The sequence below is a fragment of the Candoia aspera genome, chromosome 3, assembly GCF_035149785.1.
Source record: "Candoia aspera isolate rCanAsp1 chromosome 3, rCanAsp1.hap2, whole genome shotgun sequence".
Lineage (NCBI taxonomy): Eukaryota > Metazoa > Chordata > Lepidosauria > Squamata > Boidae > Candoia > Candoia aspera.
In genome coordinates this window covers 135,951,312-135,977,043 of record NC_086155.1, presented here as the reverse complement: position 1 = coordinate 135,977,043, position 25,732 = coordinate 135,951,312, and the positions used below count along the sequence as shown (strand labels likewise).

General features: G+C 37.8%; 1 protein-coding gene across 4 annotated transcripts in view; it reads right to left on the bottom strand.

Annotated features, from left to right (window-relative positions):
• The window catches only part of GMDS (GDP-mannose 4,6-dehydratase), a 336,036-nt gene that overhangs the window by 87,888 nt on the left and 222,416 nt on the right, over nt 1–25,732 (bottom strand). For all 4 annotated transcript variants that reach the window (XM_063298814.1, XM_063298811.1, XM_063298813.1 and 1 more), the window contains one exon: nt 5,683–5,801. In XM_063298814.1, coding sequence (XP_063154884.1) covers nt 5,683–5,801 — 119 coding nt within the window. The remainder of the gene's footprint in view (nt 1–5,682; nt 5,802–25,732) is intronic.

Below are 25,732 nucleotides of genomic sequence, written 5' to 3'. Positions count from 1 at the left end.
CCAGACATCCTGAAGAGTGAGGTTGAGTGGGCCTTAAGAAGCATTGCTAATAACAAGGCAGCAGGAGACGACGGCATCCCAGCTGAACTGTTCAAAATCTTGCAAGATGATGCTGTCAAGGTAATGCATGCTATATGCCAGCAAATTTGGAAAACACAAGAATGGCCATCAGATTGGAAAAAATCAACTTATATCCCCATACCAAAAAAGGGAAACACTAAAGAATGTTCAAACTATCGAACAGTGGCACTCATTTCGCATGCCAGTAAGGTAATGCTCAAGATCCTGCAAGGTAGACTTCAGCAGTTCATGGAGCGAGAATTGCCAGATGTACAAGCTGGGTTTAGAAAAGGCAGAGGAACTAGAGACCAAATTGCCAATATCCGCTGGATAATGGAAAAAGCCAGGGAGTTTCAGAAAAACATCTATTTCTGTTTTATTGACTATTCTAAAGCCTTTGACTGTGTGGACCATAACAAATTGTGGCAAGTTCTTAGCGGTATGGGGATACCAAGTCATCTTGTCTGCCTCCTGAAGAATCTGTATAACGACCAAGTAGCAACAGTAAGAACAGACCACGGAACAACGGACTGGTTTAAGATTGGGAAAGGAGTACAGCAGGGCTGTATACTCTCACCCTACCTATTCAACTTGTACACAGAACACATCATGTGACATGCTGGGCTTGAGGAATCCAAGGCTGGAGTTAAAATCTCTGGAAGAAACATTAACAATCTCAGATATGCAGATGATACCACTTTGATGGCTGAAAGTGAAGAGGAACTGAGGAGCCTTATGATGAAGGTGAAAGAAGAAAGTGCAAAAGCTGGTTTGCAGCTAAACCTCAAAAAAACCAAGATTATGGCAACCAGCTTGATTGATAACTGGCAAATAGAGGGAGAAAACATAGAAGCAGTGAAAGACTTTGTATTCCTAGGTGCAAAGATTACTGCAGATGCTGACTGCAGTCAGGAAATCAGAAGACGCTTAATCCTTGGGAGAAGAGCAATGACCAATCTCGATAAAATAGTGAAGAGCAGAGACATCACACTGACAACAAAGGTCCGCATAGTTAAAGCAATGGTGTTCCCTGTAGTAACATATGGCTGCGAGAGCTGGACCATAAGGAAGGCTGAGAGAAGGAAGATCGATGCTTTTGAACTGTGGTGTTGGAGGAAAATTCTGAGAGTGCCTTGGACTGCCAGAAGATCCAACCGGTCCATCCTCCAGGAAATAAAGCCAGACTGCTCACTTGGGGGAATGATATTAAAGGCAAAACTGAAATACTTTGGCCACATAATGAGAAGACAGGACACCCTGGAGAAGATGCTGATGCTAGGGAGAGTGGAAGGCAAAAGGAAGAGGGGCCGACCAAGGGCAAGGTGGATGGATGATATTCTAGAGGTGACGGACTCGTCCCTGGGGGAGCTGGGGGTGCTGACGACCGACAGGAAGCTCTGGCGTGGGCTGGTCCATGAAGTCATGAAGAGTCGGAAGCGACTAAACGAATAAACAACAACAAGCCCTTTATTGTACAATGCCCTCCCAGGAACTGTTGCCTGGAAATTATATTATGGTCTTTTTAGTACTAAGAAAAAAAACTATATTTCCTAGCATTTTAAGGACTATTATTAGTGATTTAGATCTGCTTGGCTGTTAATTTTATTTTGATTTTATGCATTACATTGTCTTTCTCTGATTTATCACAGTTTTTTTGTGTGATTTTTTTTTAAGTATTTACCTACTATACTGTTCACAATACTCTGGTTATTAGGTAGAATAAAATGCAAAAAATAAAATAAAATAAAATAAATAAATGAAAAAACAAAACAAAAAACACTTCTGAAGATTGCTCTTTCCTTCTTGTGAAGCTTTTCAGAACTCTTTACTTATTTAAAACATTTATAATCTGCTTTTCCAAAGTCAGACCTGTACCTGCAGAATAAATGCAATTTCTCTGAAGAATAAGATAATCACGATAATTTCAGGAAAAGGCAATACAGGTACAGACTAATGTGATTGTGAAAATATATTCATTGCTTTCCTGTGTAAATCTCAACCCTTCAAGCAATGCATAGTTTTGCTGGGGAACTATATGCAGAATTACATTTAAAAATAATTCATAAATCTTTCCAAGGTCTGATTAGGCTTCTCCTTCCCTCTTTTCACAGCATCTATTAAAAACTCTTAAATATTACAGTGGTTTGAGGCTATTCTTACAGTCCTGTTCTTATTTAATAAGATTAATGACAGAAAATTAGTCAAGACAAGTGTTTGCCTGTTTGGTTTATCCTGCTGGGGTTAAATTAGAGGAGGAAAATGTTCCTCTGTCATGTTATTTAATTAGTAATAGGCAGAAAGAAAATTTTAAAAAATGTTTTACTTGTACACTGAAATTATTTGTAGCTCAAAGGCCTTCTTGTCAGTGCAAAGAACTAAATTAGTTCTCTGACTTATCATTCACAATTTTCTTTGGCACTGGCAGTGTTAAAAATATTCAACTGTATCTCAAAAGCTGAAAGTCTAATTCTTAGAACTGCTTATCTGTCACTTGCCAAAGTTATTTCATTTTTTCAGACTAATACAATGAAACAGTCATCTGACTAAGAAGACAGACTGCTGATTTTGATCCTGATACAGCGCTTTACAAATCAATAGACTGAAGTTATTTTCTTTATTCTATTCTTTATTTAAAAGAATTCTTTATTTAAAAGCATTGATAATTACTATTCTTAACCCTTTCGGGATTTCAGTTAAAATGACATGCAATATATAGGATACACAATATATACATGCAATCCTCATTTAGCGACTGCCTTGTATAGCAACCATTCAGTTATGATGGTGATGAAAAAGTAACTTGGTGAGCAATCCTCACATTTATGACCTTCTCAGGTCTGTAAAGCAAAGGAAAACTGAAGTAAAATCATAAGCACAGTTGTGGTTCACTTAGTGACTGCTTCGCTTAATGACTGAGTTGCTGGTCCCAATTATAGTCGTAATCACCATAATTGCGAATGGTTCATGTATGAGGTAGTCACTAAACTAGCACTACCTGTATTCAAAACTGGTTTTGTGTTCACAAAGAAATATGTAGATGAATGGCCATCATTTCAGAATTTCATTCATCTGTAACTATATGACTAACTTTATATAGATACATTGCTTATGTCTAGATAAGGAAAAAAAGAGAGATGGAACAAGGAAACAAATCTTTGTTCATATCTTCACTATTCTATTATAAAACACACTGAAGCAAACACAAAAAATTACCCAAAAGCAATGATTTGCATCCAAAGATGCCTTCCATGAACAGGACATTATTGGATTTTGCCCTATATATAAATGTTTAAATTCCATAAACATGTGAAAAGCAACCACTCTAGTTATCCGCATCCACTTTCCACAATGACATAAGAAAACTGGATGCAGCACAAAGACATCTGTACTGGAATATGCTTACAACAACCTCTTACAAATAAGCAGTTTTAACTCCCCAGCTTCAAATATATTTCATGTATGGACATGCATTTGTATGCTCTTTTCATATACATAGGGAGTTAATTAATTTGGCTCACTTTATTTTTAATCGAACCCCATATCCACTCCATCTCTGTCTTACATCAATTTGAATAGTTTATTCTTAACTGAAAGACATTTTCAAGTGCTGGATATTAAAAACAAATTAGTTAATGCTGAAAGAAATTAGCAATGTAATTTTTCATACTCATGCTAACATTAGGAACAGTTGTACTAGATTGCAATAGCAAGCAAGCATACAGCTTGTGCTTCATATATTGTTCAAAACTGCCCAGAGTCGCTCTTTGAATGAGATGGGTGGTGATGACATTTGAAATATAAATAAATATATAAACAAACAAACAAACAAATAAATAAAACATAGTCTGTTGTAATGAACATGAGACTATGGCTTATTTGCTTGCCTTTTCCCAATTTCTTCCTCCGACAGCTTCTTGCTATGTTTATCTAGAGAAACTATAGTACCCATTAAGTACAGGCTCCTTAAATAAAACAACTACACTTAATGATCCTGGTTTGTCTCAGTAAGTAAAGCTCACACAAACCACTGTTTTACTAGTCCTAGATTGTGGCAAGCTGAAAATGGGAACAAAAGCTTTAAAACTTCTGGCATGGCAATAACAGAACAGGAGAAAGGAAGAGAATGTGATATTATGGCTCAGGCACATTATGTTAAATGTATCAGTGAATTTCATAGCCCCATGTTAGTACGATGGGAAAAATGTGCCTCTTCTTTCTTTTTTCTAGCTGAGATCGGCATGCTTATGCATGGGTACCAGAAAAGATACAGAAGCAAGAAAATGGCAAATATAATAAACGAAAATATAAGCCACAGAAAGTACTTACAAAGTGATCCTAATTTTATTATCTGAATTTGAAACAGAATTTTATATTTGCAATAAAACTACTGTATATGGAATATGCAGTGTAAATTGTGCTTTATGACTCAACATTTTTATGGCTGAATAGGGTGGCAATTACTGGGGGGAAAAAGTGAGATTAGTTGATGTTACTGTGGACATTGAAAATTAAAGTAAATCTGGTGGTATGTTTTAGTATGCTGGGTGGTTCTCAGGAGAAAAACCGGGTTTAGGAAACTGGGCAGTACTAGGGAAGAAGTGAACAATAATATGTACATATAAATAATAATTTTACTTTCATTAATTAATTTACTATGTAGTCATGCTAGCCACATGACCACGGAACTGTCTACGGATAAACGCCGGCTCTTAGGCTTTGAAACGGAGATGAGCACCGCCCCCTAGAGTCGGACACGACTGGACTTAATGTCAATGGTATAGTGCAATCCCAAAGCAATTCATATAGATATTATATGGACTATGAAGTGGTAAATTAACCTAATCATACTCTTCCATACTTTCAAACTTTCTTATTACTGTATCATTATTTGTAAATTCACTGACGAATTTTTGATTACTGAGTACCACATTTTACCAGGAAGGACTATCAGAGGCATACTGGGTAGCTGCCTCAATACTGTGCTACTCCCTTCTTTTATTCAAAATCTAGATCTGAATAATTTCACTATGTTAGTTATATGTTAGTGACCTTGGGTATCTTTTTATGGAAAAGCAGAATATAAATTCAAACAATGTTAATAAATGTGCAATATTCAGTAGGGCTTGTTTTGCTTTGTTCTTGATCCTCTTTGGAAGTTCAAAGCATACTGCATTTGAAGAGCAAAACCCGCTCCCTAGCTATGTTCCTTTTTTTAGTACATCTGTCATAATTTTACAATGTCTGAAAAAGCCTGGCAGAAGCTGTCATTTGGATTAATCTAGATTAGCATGAAGTTTCTTAATGTCAACACTGACAGTCATCTCAAGCTTTCAGAAAGGGATCATTTTAAAGCCAAATAAACACTAAATGTAATTTCTTAGTGGCCCACGAGTATATGGTGAACACATGTTTTGAAATTAGGCAAAACTTTCTTTTTCTTAGTAAAGAGTATTATCATATCTTCAAACTAGATTGAAAATAATTGACATTCAGATTCTCATCAGATGAAAGAGAAAAACAACACTTACATAGAAATACTGCACCATAAAGTCACAATCAAATAAATGGAAATGAAATAATCATCATCATGCAGTATCACTGTTACTGCATGCCTTTACTTACACAATAATTTTACCAATGTACTGAAATGCCTTCTCCACAAATTCACGGACACTGTGGACCTCACCAGTGGCTATTACAAAATCCTCTGGTTCATCTATCTGCAACATTAGCCACATTGCCTGTGGAAAGATAAGCAAATTCTGATTTACTTCATTACTTTTTCTGACCCGCTTTGGCACTTTATATTGTAAAACAGTTGAATTTGACTCCTGGTGATTTTAACATATAGGTTCATGTAGTTTTCTTGGCAACAACATGGAAGTGGCTTCTTCTGGGATTTTTACTTTTTACTTCTCAATTTAACATCTTACATGTGGATCTATCATGCTGTTCCATTTTGGAGTAAGCAATGGTATAGCAGAAAAAAGGAGTAAAAAATAGTAAGCAAAGAAATTGAGGCATGAGGTAAGAAAAATAAAAGGAAACATAACCTTATCTAGTTTAGAGCAACACAATTAATTGTATCTACCCATAGATTTCTCTATTTGCAAAGAATCGTATTCACAAGTCTTCTATCAGTATTTGTACATTTTTTAAAAAGATACTTTTACACACTTCCCAGCACTATGCAATTCTGTGGCACTTTGTAACATAATAATTTTCATTCTGTTCTAAGCAGCTGTCACAGCCTTTTTCTTACACCACTTCCTTCCTCCTAACACTATGATTTTGGTGGTATATAAAATGAATGAATAAATACTACTACCAAATTATGATTGTTCCATATTCAGAATCTCTTCAACCTTGTTTCCTTCACTAATTATCTTTCTTTGTAAATAATCAAATGAGTCAAGCTTTTTGATCCATTCCTTTTTCATTTGTACATATGAATAGACTTATGCTTTAACCACATATCTAAAACAAATATATATTTTTGAAACCAATACTCATTGGTCACCATTCTCATTCATTCATAATCTCTCTTCTCATTCTCACTTGTCCATTCATGTCACCTAGCTGAGTAATTTTTCCTCTAGATTGCGTTCATTCAGAATATTGCAATTCCCCCACCCCCCAAATTCATCTCTAGCTCTTCCATTATTACCATTCAATGGAGAGTAACATGCAACTATCAGGAACATATGGATTTCCATTGTTACACAGTCCCACAACAATCTAGAATCTAGATTCTCTTAGTTTTATAGACATATAGCATAACTATTCTTCTTTCACTTCATTTGTTAATTCATGCTCTTTAACCTTTACTCTTTCTGCATTCTATATGCAGTGGTTATTATCACAAAGGCCCATCATGGCTTTAGTCTACTGAGGCTTTCATTTATAGAGGTAGGTTACCAGTAGGTAGGAGTAGTACCTGTCTTTGTATCTGTAAACCACCTACAGTCCATGAGGATTGGGACAATAGATAAATAGCATAAACAAACAAACTATAAAATTCTTGCAAAAATAAGACTTTTGCCATACTTTGACCAATATGTCCCAAAAGCAGTCAACACCCAACTTTACTCCAAGCATTCTTGTGCTGTTCTATGCAAGTTAGAATATTTAGCCTGCATCCCACCAATTGAGAGGTACATGTAATATACTGATACAGAGTCTGGATTTCCAAAGTATTATTTAATTTATACGGGAGGAAGTAATAATACACTTTTATCTGTAATATGTTTTCAATCTATCCCAAATTTACTGCCAATAGTAATGTAAAGATACAGTTGTAATTGAAATTATTCAACCCCCATGGCAAATCAGGTTGATTGTCAAAATGTACAGACTTTCAGCTGTTTGCAATGAACAAATCAACAAAAGCAATTGAAATAGCCCAACACAACAAATGCTTCAAGTGGTGTCCCCAAAGTCAACTGAAAACACAACTTATAATGACTTCTCCAGTCTCAAAATTATTCAACCCCCTGAATAGAATCCATCACAACAGCACACATACAGTATGCAAAACAGGTGTTGTCTCAAGCACACCTGATGCAACTAATCAAGGGCTTCATTAGTTGCACCAGGTGTGCTTGAGCTGCAACACATGAAATATCTGAACTGGCTAAAGGTTTGTTGAGTGTCACGTCTGACTGCATGTTAGAAATACACTACGGCTAAGTCAAAAGAATGGTCCTAAAAGCTAAGAGAAGAGATCATCACCCTTCACAAACAAGGAACAGGATACAAAAAGATAGCAAAGGCACTGAATGTTCCTAGAGACCCCGTTGGAAGCATAGTTCACAAGTTCAGAGTTAAAGGAACAGTGGTTACACTCCCTGGATGGGGCAGAAAAAGGAAGCTGTCAGTGGCTGCAACCAGATTTTTGAGAAGGCAGGTTGAGAGAAACCCTCGAGTGACTGCAAAAGACCTGCAGCAAGACTTGGTGGCAACAGGCACTGAGGTTTCAGTGAGCACAGTAAGGCACGTACTAAATACAGAAGGTTTCCATGCCAGAACTCCAAGACATAACCACTACTGACCCAAAAGCACAAGAAAAGTCGGCTCCAATATGCTCAAAATCATATAAATAAGCCACAGAAGTTTTGGGATTCTGTTCTGCAGAGCAATGAAACAAAACTGGAACTTTTCAGCCTGATGGATCAGTGGTATGTCTGGAGGAAGAAGAATGAAGCAAACACTGAAAAGAATATTCTGCCTACAGTTAAGCATGGTGGTGGCTCGGTGATGCTCTGGGGCTGCTTTGCATCCTCTGCACTGGAAACCTGCAGCGTGTGGACGGCAAGATGGATTCACTGAAGTATCAGGAAATCCTAGGAGAAAACGTCATGCCATCTGTAAGGAAGCTGAAGCTTGGGCGTCATTGGACCTTCCAGCAGGGCAATGATACCAAGCATACCTCAAATTCCACTAAGGCTTGGATGCAGAAGAAGTCCTGGAAGATTCTACAGTAGCCATCACAGTCACCTGACTTGAACCCCATAGAAAATCTCTGGTAGGATTTGAAGAAGGCGATTGCAGCACGCAAACCCAAGAATATTACTGAACTGGAGGCCATTGCTCGTGAGGAATGGGCTAAGATTCCCCAGGAACGCTGCCAGAAGCTGGTGTCTGGCTATGCATCTCATTTGCAGGAGGTCATAACAGCAAAAGGGTGCTCTACTAAGTACTGAAGATGCTTGCCATGAAGGGGTTGAATAATTTTGAGACTGGAGAAGTCATTATAAGTTGCATTTTCAGTTGACTTTGGAGAAGCCACTTGAAGCATTTGTTGTGTTGAGCTATTTCAATTGCTTTTGTTTGATTTGTTCATTGCAAACAGCTGAAAGTCTGTACATTTTGACAATCAACCTGATTTGCAATGGGGTTGAATAATTTCGATTACAACTGTAAAAGTGGTAGTATTGAAGTCCTATTTTTAACTTTTTTGGAAAACCAAAAGTTTGTCCATAAGTGTATTCAACTGTTCAGGAATAACTGTTTGTTTATTTTCCACCAACAGTGCTATATGTCTTGTTCTCTGGGATATCACCAAAATGGCCAAACTGTGAGTGGAACAGATGGTAATGTGCCTGGGACAAATATACCATTTGTTTATGAACAAATGGACCATCAGAAGGGTCCCTTCCAAGTGTCTTGAAAATCAAAACAACTTGATGTGGCTTCTCACTGCTAAAGAACAGAAATACTTCATTCTACTAGAGTTTTTTTTTGTTCTTCCAATGGCTTTCCCTTTTGCATATTTTTTACATACGATTTATATGCAGCTGAGGCATATTTATGGATCTAGCACTGCCACATGATATTCACTTTGCCTTAATAGCATGGAGCTCGTAATAACTCCTAGATATTTCATCAGTTATGACTTATAATTATCCATTTCAATTACCAGGAATAAAAGTCTCTATTACAGTTAGTGACCATGTTTAAACACAATTTTATGACAAGGATTATCAAGCTTTGAATAAAGGTAAAAAAAACCCACACAGAATAAATAAAAATGGGTTAAAATATCACAGGGTGGAAAGAGTAGAACACAGGAGATAAAAAAAAGTTTAAAAAAGGGTCTAATCACTAGGTCTGGGTGATATATATTTGGGATGAAACAGAGATCTGATTGGGCTTTATCAAAAACCCATATGTTCAGGTGTCGTAAAGAGAGGCCACAGGACTTTAGGTCCAAGTTTATATTCTTATACTATGTAACAGCATGTACATATAAAGTTGTCTCAGAGCGTCAAAGAAAAGAGAGAGAGAGAGAGAGAGAGAGAGAGATTTATATGTAAGTGTGTGTATGTGTGTGTGAGAGAGTGTGTGTGTATACATACAGTGTGTGTGTAGTTTTATGGTATGATAGATAAATCATGGAGTTTTATTGTGTGCTTTGCTGTTTGATCTACTGTATGAATTGTTGGTCTATGAACATAAATAAATACAGTACATTAAAATATAAATCTATGCCCTGTAGTTTAGATCAGTTAAGACTTTTGTTTTATAAATCTTAAATGCTGCCTGGATGTGATGGTTGCTTTTTTATCTCATGAAGTGCAAAACAATGTTTGTGTCCTTTATGCTTTCATGGATTGCTTTCATGCTCAATAGGGTCTTTTCTTGGATGGTACCCTATGTGAATGCCATTAAAGCTGCTACCATTCTGTTGGCAGGTTAAAATATATTTTTATCTGGAGTAAAATGAGAATGGAGTACTGTCCATATGCCTTTTTTGCTTAATTACACATGTGTATACGGGAAATTTTTAGTAGCCAAATACATCCTTGAACTGTACAGGAAGTTAAAAAGGTAAAGATATAAATCTTGTATCATTTTGCTTATGATGTAGCTCTATGGGCTAATTAAGCTAAAGTGAAATAAATAAATAAACAAACTAAAAAGATGTTTTCCTAAAGTACAATAAATACAAATATCCATAATAAGGCACATCCAACCTCACCTATTTTAATTAGTAATACCTTTGCTTTAGCTGTGCCTGTTGGTGTAAATACTCTTTTTGTACTAAGCAATTAAGGCAGAGAAAACAAAGTAGAGAAATAACAACAATAAATATCTTCAGCATCCCATGGTAGGTTAGTAGCTGAGCCAGGAACAGAACTTGGGGTTTCTAGACTCCCAGTCTAATACTCAATCAGCCAGACCACACGGCTATATATCTGGAGAAAAACTTACCACTGCTAAGTCCATTCAGAATGAATGAAATATTTTTAATCCCTTTGTGAAAGAAACAGAGAGCTACCTGTAAAGTTGAATTCCTTTTTAATAAATAATCAGCATGCAAACACAATAATTCAAACTATCCCCATATGGTATAAAGGGGCTGCTATCTTGTAGGATAACCCTCAGTGCTATTTGCATTGACCTCGTCACATCACATTTAAAGAAAACAACTTTGGTAGGTCCCCAGATGCTAGTGGATACTCTGCAAATCAGATTAATGTAAGCTCTGGGACAGCTCAGTTTCTTTTAGTAAATACCACCTGAACTGTTCAGATTCCACTCCCATTCTTCAAATCAGGAATATATACTAAATACAGACATTCTCACATAAGCATTGTATTTGCAAGTCATTTTTACAATTAAAAACCAAAGATTTCAGTAGTATCCTCCAATTCTACAGCTGAACTACTAGTTGGGATCCAATTAATAATTGAGTAAATATACAGGATGTCTTTAAATTTGTATTCTACATCAGATGTGATATCTCAGCCCTTTGTAATTAGGAAACAGTATCTTTAATTTTATTTTAATTAGTCTACAAGTTTAATTAAGAGCTCTTAAATGGAAGGCAGAATAAAAACCTCACACACACACACTTCTTTGAAAGGGAGTCTTCATTCTTAACTCTTACTGTTTTTCCTTCATTCATGTATAGGTGTTGGTGCACAAAAGGTAGAATAAGAGAAAATTTAAAGATACACCCACTGGACTACAGTGGGTATCTTGATCAGTTTATTATGTATTGTACTCTGGTAACTGCTGGGATGATTAATTTCAGATGGTCTGATGCTTCCAAGAAAACCTCTAACAGTTATTGCAAGAAATGGAGAAATACTATAAATCTAAAAACTAAAACCTAAATGCTAAATTCCTACAAAACTGATTTAAAGCAACATAATATAAAGTTCAGGACATACAATAACTTTTCATTATTTCTTACTAACAGCATTGTTCAGTATGTGCACAGAGTGGTGTAATTATATGTACTGCATTCCATGGCTCATAGAAGAGTAAAACCAGTAAAGATTACATTGTGCCTAGAGTGCAGGTATAAGGCTATTACTTCAGTAACTTCCTTATTCTACAGTTTTACTTCATTACATCCAACATACCTACAATCCTTCAAGACAAGATTTCCAAAGCGTATCAGTGTGAATCACTACGTACAAGATTGCAATGTATGAAGAGAACCCTAAATCATTTCTGTATGATGTTAACTACTACACTATACATTTCTGGTATGTTCTAATGTTCTTTGTAACTTTCTTTGTAAGAAATACAATAATAATGTTTCTTTGTAAGAAATACAATAATAATGTTCTTTTAACTTTCTTTGTAAGAAATATAATAATATACTTTATCAAATATTATTTAATTACAAATAAAAAACTTTACCTTTGCTATGGTTGCTATTTCAAGCATTTTTAAAAATGTAAGATCTTTTTGAAAACTCTTTTGAAGACTAAAGGGTAAATCTGAGTATGCTTTTACAGTAAATAAAAAAGGAAAAATATGTAATTAACAGTTTCTTGTTATGGAAATCATCTCACAGTTAATACCAACTTTGCTATATATTTTTATAACTGTTTATTTTATAATATAGCTACTGATCATGAATATACATAGTTCACTATTATAAAAAGGAGGGATGAAAATCTAATAATAACAGCAGCAGCAGCAAATACTGCAGTTAGGAAATACAGTTAAACAGAAATTAGTTGTCAAACTAATTTAGTTGTCAAAAATCCCATGAATTTGCTCTCTCCAACTATATTAAATTATTGATTCTTGATTCATCAATTTCTGGGTTTATATTGTAGTGACATCAGGATCAGAATAAATATAAAGAAGAAATACTGCAACCGTTATGGAATTGTTCACTGGTTTGATAGAGGAGAAAATCTTTGTTTCAACTTCTATGGAGTATAATGAATAATCACTGACTTGCAGATAAAGAACATGTGACATGCTGAATTAGAAGATAAATGATTCTGTGTGCTGTGTGATAATGCTGCTTTAATTGCTACAAAGCTGTGGCCTAGTGGATCCCATCATAATGCTAGACCATGTCCAGAACACAAAGGCCTCTGTGCGATAGGTATTCATCCGTTCATCTCTTTATACAGCTGTACAGTGTTTTGGTCCATTTGTTCTCTGATGGGGCTGCACAACTGAGCTAAAAGTTCAACAATTCTCGCCTTCCTGTTCACATGCTGAACACTGTGACCCGTGACATGGCTAGGCCTCAATCTGCGATAAAATCGCTGCTTGACTTTGGCTACCTTTTAACCATCATGAGGTCACATACTTGAATTTCTGTAAAGCAAAGATAGTTTTCTAAAAGTTATTAGCGAAATGATCCAATAGAACAGCAGACCTTTATTTATGAAGACAATGGTCCTCCAACTGTTTTCTTGCCGGTAATGTATCTTATTGTTAATGTTGGTGATAGATTTGTGATAATAATGGAAGGTAAAATAAATCCACAGAAGAGCTGAATTTATTTCTGGACTTTTATAGCAAAATTGCTTCTTTAAATCCTTGAGATTTTTTAAAAGTTTCAGGTATGGATTTGTATGAGCAACTCGGCAAAATCCAACTGTAGTGTGAAGTCCACAGTCATGTTTTCATATGTGACCCCATTCAGTTTTGATTCACAGCAATGAATATTATACAGTATAGGCATATAGGGCATATAGTATGTCTAGCATATGGGCACTTTCATAATTATTTTACTTGCATTTATGTTCTGCTTGCAAGTCGTAAATAGTTTCCCAACATTTTTTTAAAAGAAGTAATAATATAGCCATAATGATGACCATAAGCAGCATTTTTACACTTACAACAGGATCCTAAGCTTGCTTTGTAAACAATATGAAATGAGCATGAGAATTCATTACTGACATTCTGTTAATTTCACAGAATAAGATGTTATGCCAAGGATATTACACTAGCATTCCTGGCAAAGTTTGGCAGTTCAAATGTTTTGCTGTCCGGAGACAAGTCAATATTCATGCAGGCCAACACCTTTTCAGGAAGAACTTCTCTGTGTTTATACCTGGGTTTGTGTGTGTGTGTGAGAGAGAGAGAGAGAGAATAACTGCATGTAAAATTTCAAGCAACTGTTGCCATGTCTCACCATCTAGCATACCAACCAAAACTTATTAACTGTGCTGTCATCCATTAATACACTCTTGTTAATCAAGGCTAACTTTAACTACATTTCTTGCCTCCTTTCCTTAAAAAAAGCATTCATGTGCTCATGGTAGCAAGACCAATGCAGTACAATGTCTTGATTATGGTGTAAACCTTGTGGAACCTTGCTGTTGTTCATTTATTCAGTTATTTCTGATGCTCTGTGACCCAGGATTGTTTGTCAGTACCTGCTTCTTTGACTTGTGTCATCAGGGACACAACTGCAGCTTCCCAGGACATGGTGGCTTTGCATTGTACTTGTCATGAGTGAGGACAGTACTGTTGGGTTTTCCTGGGGCGTGGCAGCTTTGTGCTGTGCTGTTGGGGTTTCCCGGGGCACGGCGGCTTTGTGGTGCACTGCTGGGGTGGGCTGGGGCTGGGCTTTGCGCTGTGCTACACCAGGGGCTTATTGCAGTCATGGAGCTGTGGCACATCAGCAAGCCCCTCTGTGCTGTGCTGCTGAGCTGGGGCTGGGCTTTGTGCTGTGGCTCATGGGCTTTTTGCAGCCCCAGAACCCTGGCGCACCAGAAAGCCTCTGAGCCACAGCGTATTCTTTCCCCAGCCTTTCTGAGCTTGCACTGCACTGCAGCACCCGCTTCTCCAACTTGTGCGTGGCCTGTGCCGGCCCTCACAGGCCTCCCCCACCTCCCCACGGCACCCCCATGCTCCTTACCTGGGACTCCCACCTCTTCCCACTTAATGACCTGCGCGTCTTGGGGTTATGATAGCAACCAGGGCTGCCCGGGATTGCCATCGCTAAGCGATGTGGTCATGTGACATTTATGAGTGTTTTATGACTGCATCACTTAGTGATGGAAATTCTGGTCCCCACTGTGATCTTAAGTTGAGGACTACCTGCATATAAATTCCTATGACTGGAGTGTGGAAAGTAAAGATTGATGACAGAGGGAAGTAGAATATAAAAATTATAACCAGGATAATTGCTTCATTATTTACCAATTGTTTTGCAGCACACAGACGTTCTTATGTTTCCTACTCATAAAAAGTAATTTAAAAACGGTGTCTGCCCAAATTATTTGAGGTAGAGCTGAAGTTCTTAATGAATCGTAATGAACATTCCCTGTTGCAATTTATCTTTGAAATGCCATTGCTCAAGAATAGCCAGCTTAAGATCAGTGACAGAGTACACTAAAAAGTTGGAATGTCTTCCAAAAGTTTTTGGTGGAAGGGAAAAAAAACAACACAGTCTCTTAGCGTGCTGTGATGCCTGGGAAGGACAGTAATAAGCAAGGAGCAGTATATTTTTTTCTTTTGTAAAACTCCCTGGAGTATGTAAATACAACAGCTGGCAATAGAAGAAAATGCTTAAGAATAGAAGCAGTGTAATCCAGATAAACTTTAAAATATGAACTCTGAGAACCTTTTGCCCTTAATTTGTTCTAAAATTTTCATCATTTACTTCAGGTGAATGCACAATGCTCTTACTGTGTTGTCAAACATTAATTCAGTGTTGTCTTTTTCCTGGTATCAGTGAGTGTCAAACTATTGTTTCTTCAACATACAAAAGTATTTGTGTAAGGCTTTATTACTGATCTTTAGAAATTTTTGCCATAGGCAAAATGAAACAGAAAAGCTGTTTCTTGGGAAACTTCACTGACAAAAGAAGTTTAATATATATGTCACCCTTCACTTTTTCTCAGTTCTTCTTTTAAAAAAAAAACTTTCTTGTAAAGGTTCAGAATGATTTTTCATACAGGTATTTTGTGTGTGTTTGTATGTGTCCATTCCTGAAACCATGGTGTAGTCGCTTTTAAATTTTGTTTCCTAAAAAAATTAATATGCTTAAAGAATTAAAAAAACTAGGGTGAAGATTTGAATCCCAATCTTATTTTAAGATTTATTTTAGAATTGTATTTTTTTAAAAAAAATCAGCATGGTTTATTAAAAAATATACATGACTCTGGAAGCTCCTGGTGACAAACAAAGCAGACTACTCTTAAAACTGCAGCATTGGAAAGAATGAATGTGATACATTTATTTACAAGAGTATTAAGTACTATTTTCATAGATATTGTTCCTTGCAGAGAATCTATATTTTTGAGGAATGGTTTGCTGTTCTTCTTGGGCTTGAATCCCATTATCCTTCATAATGGCCATATTCCTAGGCTCTAAACTCAGGCAAATTGTATCCTGGTGTCCTGCCAGCTCTCTTGGACCTTGCAAAGAACCAAAAGAAGGCGTGCTCTTAAGGGGTAAGACCAGCATTAACAATATATGTGGTCCCTAAAGCAGATCTGGCAAAGAGAGCAATTCTTAAAGAACTTGGGTAGTATATTCTTTATAGGCTAGCTCATCTGAGATTATACATATGACCGGAAATGGGAACTGATGAACCCAGAGTGCAATGTTGGCAATCCTGTACTGTATCTGTGACTGAGGAGTGGGCTTAAGAATAGCAAAGGCAGAACTAAAAGGATTCTATTTGTACTGAGCAGGGGATGATGAACTAAATTTTCTTACTCTTTTACATATATAGTTACAATAAAAGCTATCTCCCATTACAGAAGTGGAAGTAATTTGAACCATAGGCAGAAAACCTCAGATGGTTATAAAACTCTAAACAGCATAGTTCACAACTAGGATATTTAAAGGAGTCTCCTTCCCCATGATTTTGTTCCTAGTATCTCAAAAGCAGATTGTCCATCTAATTATAAATAACAATGATTCATGAGCAGATCTCTTTTACGGCAACACACAGCCTATAGAATTGCAATCTTAAGATCTACCTGGCCCCATTCTTAACTAGTTAAGACAAGCTTCTAAGAAACTTTCTATTTTAGTAGGTTGCAGCCAATTGTCCATACACTGATTTTTTTAACATCATTGTCTACCTGCTTTTTGCTTGTGGTGTTCTTTCAATATTGAAAATATAGAAAAGAGGAACGTAGTTTTTTTTCATAAATAAAGCTCCAATCAAACCTGCTGTACTTAGCATTAATGGAAAGCTTATAGAATCTTTTGCTAGTTTTAAAAAGAGCACAGGCTTTATTATGTATATTACTGGATATATGGCAAACCCATATGAAGATTTAATTGAAGAAGCATCTAAATATGTCACAGAGAAAGGTCATGCCACAAATTTACTGAGATAGCAAAATGTAAGCAACACAAGAAACTTTGAAGCAGAAGAATTTTTGATGTTTGGAAAATCATGATCATCAAGAAGAATCAGTACACAAGCACCTTTCTTGAAATCTTTCTTCTGGAACCAAACCATTATTATTATAAATAGCAAAAAAATGAAGAATGCTTCCAGGTTTTACCTTTTATCAAATTCAGAAGAAATGTTATTTAAAGAGTCACCTTACATGGCTTCAAGTATTAATTTTCTCTTATATACAAATAAAGCACAAACATTCTATTTTAAAAAAATCCAAAAACCTCAAAAGCAGCCACCCTATTTAATGAACTTAATCACTGTATGAGTGAAGGGTGGTACCCAGAATGTGGTCAGGCTCAGGCAGACATTGGAATGAATGCTAGGAAAGGACTAGTCAAGGCCATGTTCTTTTTACAAAGAACCTTAGTCAACTTTCAAGGGAAGTATTGGTTTGTTGCTATAACAACTTAATCCCTTTAAAGCCATTCATCACGCAGGGTGTATTGATCGCTATGATGCAAGAACTGGATGGGTGATTTGCTAGCTTCAGATGAAGTTACTTATGCACTTCTGTCTCAATTCTTGAAGAAAATAGGATTAACCATGTATTTTGCACAAAGAGGCCATCTCTGTTTCAACCAGGAAGCATTATGGTTATGATAAAGGAAACAAAAAAGAAATGAAGAAAGCACTTCAGCATCACTTGCAAATATATGGAACTCGAAGTGAATGTGTGGAATGAATGTGCATATTCAAAACAAAGAGTGTGAAGAAATCTTAAGAGAAGAGTGAGTACAAGGCTATAGGGCAAGGAAAAAATACTAAGGCTATAATCATATTTATGGAATATCAGCACACAGAAAACTTATTGTGTGCTTTTTCTATCATCACCCAAACAGTAATAAAATATTTCTTTTAAATGGATGAATTAATAAAATGAATGCTCAACTTGGTTTCAGGCTACAGAGGCATGTAAACAGACCAGGCTGTTCACTGGAATTACAGATGCTATTTTTCCTTTTTCAATTGAGAGTTTTCACCTGAGACACAAATGACCAGGCTCAAATTATCCTACTTGGACAATTTTGTGAAGACCCAGCTCTCTAGAGAAGGCTTTAATTCTGAGAAAGGGAGAGGGAAAGAAAACAAGAGGCTAACCAGCAGCAAGGTGGATGGATTCAGTTACAGTGGCAGTGAGTGCACCATTGGAAGACCTGAAAGACCAGGTTAGGGATAGATCATCATGGAGAAAATCTATTTATGTGGAAACTGACTGGCTTTCTTCTTCTTTACCTTAACTTGGAGCAGTTCGTAATCTGTTTTACAGTCAGCACCTGGTCATGTCTTTATTGCTATAATGAGCTTCTCCATCTCCTTTTAGCAATAATATGGTAAATTTGAGTTCTATATATTCCATCTGGTGATGTCCATGTATAGAGGCATCATTTTGGTTGTTTGAAAACAGTTTTAGCTATGAAGAAATCATTGGGATGGTAGAAATTGATAAGTTGGTCTCCTGCTTCATTTCAGTTTCCTAAGCCATACAGTCCAAATACGTTTTCCTCTTTCATGTTTCCAACTATGGATTCCAGTCTCCAATCACAAGCAGCACATCTTGCTTGCATGTTCTGTCGATTTCAACTGGACTTCATCATAAAACTCATCACCCTCCTCTTCTGCACCAGTGACTGGAGCATAAACTTGAATGATTGTTATATAAAAGGGTTGTCCACAAAGTCTAATTGATATTATTCGGTCATTGATTGCATTGTAGCCAAGTACTGTTCCTGCTATTCCATTCTTAACTATAAAAGCAATACTGTTTCTTCTTCTTTTTTTTTTAATGTCCTGAGTAATAAATTGTGTGATCTTCTGACTGAGAGTATCTGATCTCAGTCCATCTCAATTTGCTGATGCCTAAGATGTCAATTGTAGTTGTTTCCTTTCATCTTTCATTGTGCTGAGCTTTCCTGTGTTTATGCTTCTTACGTTCCATGTTCTACTGTAATTCTATGTCCTAACAGTCAGAAATCATGCTGAGACGAGGAGTAGGTCTCTAGTGTTTATTACTGCTACATAAAACAGAATCCTAACAAACTGAAGAAGCGTGGGAAAAACCCAGACAGATAAACCCCAAAAGTTAAGGCGGGTCTGATCTGTGTCTCTTTGAATGGCTGCTTAATTCCTCAGTACTACGCATGTGTTTTCCCCCCTGGATAGAGGCCCCCTCCTGCTCGCCATCAGTACTCATGACATTCTATCTTTGCAGCTTTAGATTTTCTTTTCCTGTATGGCAACATCAGCAACTAGATGTCCTGTAGGCTTTAATCTAGCCACGTCATAAACACCATTAGTACTCTGAAAGATCCTCAGCTCTTCCTCCATAGCATGTTGAGTAAGGGGCCCATCATCTGGCACTATATCGTCAGTCATTTTATATTTTGTATCCACGTAGTTTTCTTGGTACAAAGACAGGAGTGGTGTACCATAGCCTTCTCCCATGCAGTATGAATTGATGCCTTTGCCATTGTCACTACAGTGACCATCTGCCTCCACATCTTCCTATATTACTGCTGCCCAATGTATGTGCCTGCTTGCTTTAGCTGGGCAGCTGGGATGACCTTCACACCTTGGGTGACCTTGCTGGGAAAATATACTCTTGGCATATATTTCCAAAGTTCTACGCTCATCCCTCCCAGGAGCACCCACCACCATCACCACCACCATGATGAAGCAGCACAGCAGGACTTGGTGGTAGGTAACTTAAATAGAAAATAATATATTTCTCCATAGTGAAGAAGAGTGTCATTTGGGGATTTTGCTCTATTAGCATGCACTAAGTGTTGACTGGCAATCTCAAGGCCTTTTATAATTCTCTTGATTGTTAAACCAGATATGAACTAGATCATTCTCTGACAACCCTTTGAAAAAGACTATCATACTCTGTAAGATAGAAAATATGGTATTCTAGGGTAAGTGTATATGGAATTTTCAGATCAAGGTGCAAAAATGATTTGCTTGGTTTAGGAGATTTTGTACTTTGATTGGGGAGGTGGGGTAGGGGAACATTTTCTGCTCCACTTCAGGCCAATATTTTAGGCCAATCATAAAGTTGAATTTGTTTTACGCAGCAGAAGCCTACATAAGATGCACCTGGAATATTTAATCTATTTAGCTATGAATTCTGTTTCGATACCTAAACAGAAGCTACAGGTCCCCCCCGCAACTATGTACAGTATATGGTATATGAAGTGCACTATCCATAAGTAATGTTGATTAATTTCAGCAGGGCTTTTTTTAGGGTAAATATTTTAAAATAACCTTCCCCAATTTGATGAGTCAAACATGTATTCAGACTACAATTTTTAGAACTGTAGCTGGGAATTTAAAGAACTGTAATTAAAACCCCACTGGAGGGAACCATCTGGAGAAGGTTACAGACAATATGAAGGCCATCAGCTATTTTCTTATAGAAGTTTAGCTCATCTGATCTGAAGTCTCACCAGATCTAAGTGGCAAAAATTCAGAAAACCATTAGATGGTAGCAAAGAGAGTTTCCTGTATCTCTTTGTTGATATTTAGTGGTTGGTTATATGCCTAGTTCTGGTAGCCCTACATTCACCTACAAAGAACTATCATCTCTTTCTTTCCAGGCTACCTATGAGCTAGCCTTACCTATATTGTATCATCTAGTATCAGCAGTACCTATCCTAGACTACTGTATCTGGGCTGTAAAAATCAGTCAGAAACCAGCAAGAAGATACAGAAATCATAACTTCTTGTTGCCACCTAATGGTCATCTAGATTTTTGCTGCCCAGATATGATAGGCCTAAGTTATACAGACATGAACCATTATATGGAATAATGTGGTGATTACAGGTAGTCCTCACTTAACAACTGGGACCGGAATTTCCATTGCTCAGAGAAGTGGTTGTTAGGCAAAACATCACATGACTACACTGCTTAGTGATGGCAGTTTGTGTAGTCCTGGCTGCAGCTGTTAGTCCCGGACTGTGCAGTCATTAGGTGAGGACCTCACGCTTCTCCTGCCCTGCTGTGCTCAACTCTGCTTCAACTTCCCTCACCTGCATACATCTCCCCATCTCTGCTCTTTTGGCCACACTGCATTCTGCTGCTCCTGCCACCCCCACCACCCCCAGCTGGCCTTCACCATCTTCTTTGTCCTGCTGCTGATGAGATGTGCCCAGCCTGGCCCTTCGTGAAATAGCTGCTGGCTGCACAAGGCCTTCCCAAAGGTCAGCTGGGGGCAGTGAGGGGTGGCAGGGGCGGTGGAGTACAGGGTGGAGGGCAGGACAGCAGGGGTGGCAGAGGGCAGGGCAGCAGGGGCAGTGGAACACAGGGCAGCCAAAAGGGCAGAGATGGGGGGAGATAGATGGGTGGGGGGAGTTGAACTGCACCCTGCCGTCATAAATGTGGGCAGGCTGCCAAGCGCCCAAATTTTGATCATGTGGCCTTGGTGGCACTGCAATGGCCATAAGTTCGAGGACTGGTTGTAAATACCATTTGTTCAGTGCTGTCATAACTTTGAATGGTTGATGACCAAATGGTTGTTAAGTGAGGACTACCTGTACTGCACAACACTTGTGTGCTTAGTGTACACCCTAAGGCTCCAGAACTGCATGAAGATCCCAGGGCTCTTCAAAAAGCTGGGTTCAAATACTTCCTACAAGAATAGAAAACTGTACTGAAACTTGGTATTCAAAGCAATGATCTATATTTCAAGGATTAATGGTTCAATTACTGCATCTGTTCTGAAGCTCAAGAATAATGATGCAAAATACAATGTGGTATCAAAAATGTCTTTAAGATTTCATAATTAAAGTTGGTGTGCACAATCAGGTCACCACTACACACCACATGCTCACCCAAACTATATTCAGAGGACAAGCAAAGCTTTTTTAGAATTGCTTAGGTTCTTTCCTCACATACACCTAACCACAGTAGGAACATGCCCTGTCAGCCTCTTCATTCTGTTGTGTTCTCATGACATTATCTTCATCTCATCCTCAGCCCATAATGGAGACAGGCTTAAGCTGTTGTTAGTTGTTCCAGTTTTAAAATAAGTGTTTCCCCTCTCTTCCCTTAAGCTGGGAACAGACCATAGTAATTTCAAGTTGTGTACAATATTTATCAAATCAAATTTATCAAATTTTGTCACCACCAATCTCCCCCAAAAGAGGGACTCTGGGTGGTTATGATATGCTTTGCTGATTATTCTGTTAATAGCTCAGTCAGTTGACCTATAAGGGGCGACGGTAGGCCTGCCACCTCCCCTGGGGTCCCAGGCACTCCCTTCTGCTTTTTTTTTATCTGGAGGGAAATAGCCAGGCACAGCTGCATACCCAGCAGGATCCTGCAGCCTGCCAGGTAGCTGAATAGTGGGCTGGAGGAGCTGCATAATCAAGTGGCAGCTCCTCCGGCTGCTGATCAGTTCCCCCGTGGGTTTCTTTGGAGTTGTGAATTCTATTCTCACTGTCAAAACAAGCTCAGTGAAGAGCTGATCAGCTTCTGGGTGAGCCACATGATACATTGCCTACTATGCTTTACCATGCAACTCTTTTGGTACCCAGTCAGCTGTTTGGTGGACTTCTGGTGAGTGTGGCTTTAGTGCTCTTTGCCACGCTCAAAAGCCTGGGGAAGAGCTGGTTGGTGGCTGGGGAGCTACACAGAAAGGAGAAGCAGCTTCCCCACTTTACTGGGAAACTCCCAGTAAACTGCCTCAGTTTTGACTTTGGAGCTGTCCTGCTCTGGTACAGGTGGTCAGGCAGGAGAGGCAGGTCAACCACCTGTCCCAACTGCCCAAGTCCCATCCAGCTTCACTGGTCTGATGGGCCAAGGGTTTTGTGCCAGCTGGCAACTTCCAGAAAACAGGAGGGCAGCAAAGCTGTGGCATTTCACCACTGCTTTGCTTAATACATTGTGTACATGCAAAACCAGGACACCACCATTTGTACTGAGGTAGGAATTGCTAGATTAGTCACAAGAATACATGATTTCCACTGCAACTGAAAGCCTTCATTGTGACTCTTTCATTCAGCCTGCCTCTGAGAAAAAAGCTTCGGCTGACACCATAATTGAGTAAGTATTCAATTCATGTTGAAACCTGCTGTCAAATGCTAGATCAGTTCTTTAATACTTATTATGCAAAATAAGAAGCAATAGCTTTTAAGCAGTAGTCAAAGTGGTTATAGGGCTAGACTGTACTAGGGAGGCTGAGATTCAAGTCCCTGCCCAATTTGCCATGCAGGGTTGTTGTCGTGAGGAATAAGTCCAGGCATGTCATCTTGAAAAAGTGGATATAGTGTCTTGACACCTGGGAATCCCTTAAGAACCTGGGACCCCAGGGAAGGAGGCAGACCAGTACCTATCCCTTATAGGTCACCTGACTGAGCTGTTAAGGCACAAGAATTTATCAGCAGTCAGAATGGCATGGGCAGCTTCAAATGATGTGTTCCAACAAGCTTTTCAGTGTCTCATGAAACCTGTTTTGTTAAGTCATATAAACTTGAAGAAATGTCTAAAAGTTACAATGGGTTAATACTTTTTCCAATTAAAATGTTATGAAGTGCACAAATGTCCAAGTTCTTTCCAGGCTGAAGCTGGTTTGCTGGAGCCAAACCTAGAAGTCTGACGACTACTTTGCAGCATAGTACTGCTCCTAATTACAACATTCACATTTAGGGGATGAACTTCTTCTAAAGGACATCAGGGAAGCCTAACCCCCTTCACAGTATTCTTGTGGAGATAAAATAAAGGAAACCACCCTGTAAATTGTCTTTAGCTTCTGGAGGAAAGGCAGGATATAAATCCATCAAATTAACCAATTAAAGTATTTGCAATATTTATATATTTAAACAAAAACAGTTGGCTATTTTTTTTTTTTTTAAAGGCAAATAAATGGAAATCCACTTTTATGTTTGACATGTACTGGGTGGGAGGACTATTCACTATTTTTAAAGCACATGTTCCTCCATCTGGAATATAGTAAGCTACTTTTTGGAAGGGCAACTTGGTGCTAAAATTGCTTTTTCATTTGATAATGAATGAACATACAGAAAAATATATAGCTATCATTTCTGAGCTGTATTCTCATCAACTTTATTCATACAATGATAGATTTGTTCTCACTAAACCACTTAATTCTAGATTTTTGACACACACACACACACACACATCGAACACAGGAAGATTCATGTTTTCATTTTGCCCAGGGTAGCCTGTAACAGATTTCATGAAAAGAAAAAAGAAAAAACCCTCCTGAGACGTGGGAGTATTCTCTGTGGTTTAGAAGTAATACCCTTAAACATTTAAATCAACTTCATCCCAGAAGGAATAAGGACATGTCTGTAAGAAGACTTCTATGAGTAATGCAGTTAAAACAAATCCAAGTAAAAAGTATTGCAGGATTGTGCTCCGAGAAACAAATCTTAAACTCATTTGCCGTAATACAAGTTGATGCGCACATAAATTTACAACAAATTATCCAACTGCTAATGAACTGTTAAATCTCCCTATTCAGTATCTTTAACTTAAAGCAACACCGGGGAAAGGCATTTGAGTGAAACAAGATCTATTATTTTCTTGGACTGCTCTTTCCATTTATCTGGTGTATCCCACACAAACAGCGTAAATCAGACCTCCCTTGAATTCCACTTTTCCACTGCAACTCTTCCCAGTCCCCGTGGTGAACTCCTGAGTCAAGCCAGATGGGATTGGTAGAGGGATGTCAAGGAAGTGCTGAAAAGGTGGCTTGGGTCTTTGGCAGATAGTCTGAAGCTAGTTTTTCAACAAATCTCTGGGGGCTCTTGTTTTGCAATTTCTCAGGAATGTTTAATTCTCCTCATCCCTTCCTGGAGTCTCTCTGGAGGGGTCATGGAGGCCTGTGACATCCCTGGAGGGCACTGCCTAACTAAATTAGCATGAGATAACTTCAGACTGTCTTCCAAACAAGAAAATAGAAGGGAGAGAATTTCATTAAAAGCAGAAGACTAGGTGATCCAAGTTAATCCCAGCCCTGAGCAGCAGCAGAAAAGTTTTGTGTTTATATATGACTTTAGTCTCTGTTACAGAGTTCACTGCCTATAATATAAAGCTGTGTTAAGTGCACAACTTGACCTCAGTTGACCAAATTTTGGTTTTATAATAAAGACAAAAGTGAGTTTGGTGGCTTTAAAGAGTTTGATTAGCAGCTGTTCAGCCTATTTGTGTGTCGTTCTGTCAAGTGCAGATATCCAATGGCCAAAGACAAACATTTTCAGTGCTTCAGTCTTATATGACCTTTTAGAAGAGGAAACATGAGCAGTTTAATACGCAGGCCTATTGGAACTCATATATACAATTGCAGATTTCAGACTTCGTTAGTAAAGCAAATACAGTATACCTCCAAAACCCACATGCACAATTCAAACAGGCACTTTTATGCCCTATCTGTGGAAAATAAATCAGTTCTCATAAGTCTGAAAACCCTAAAGTGATTTCGTTCCAAACTCTTAAAGATGGAACATTTTTCAGTACAGCAAAATGTAGTACACAAACTTTTCCAAACAAATTAAAAAAGTATCTTCAAATAAAAC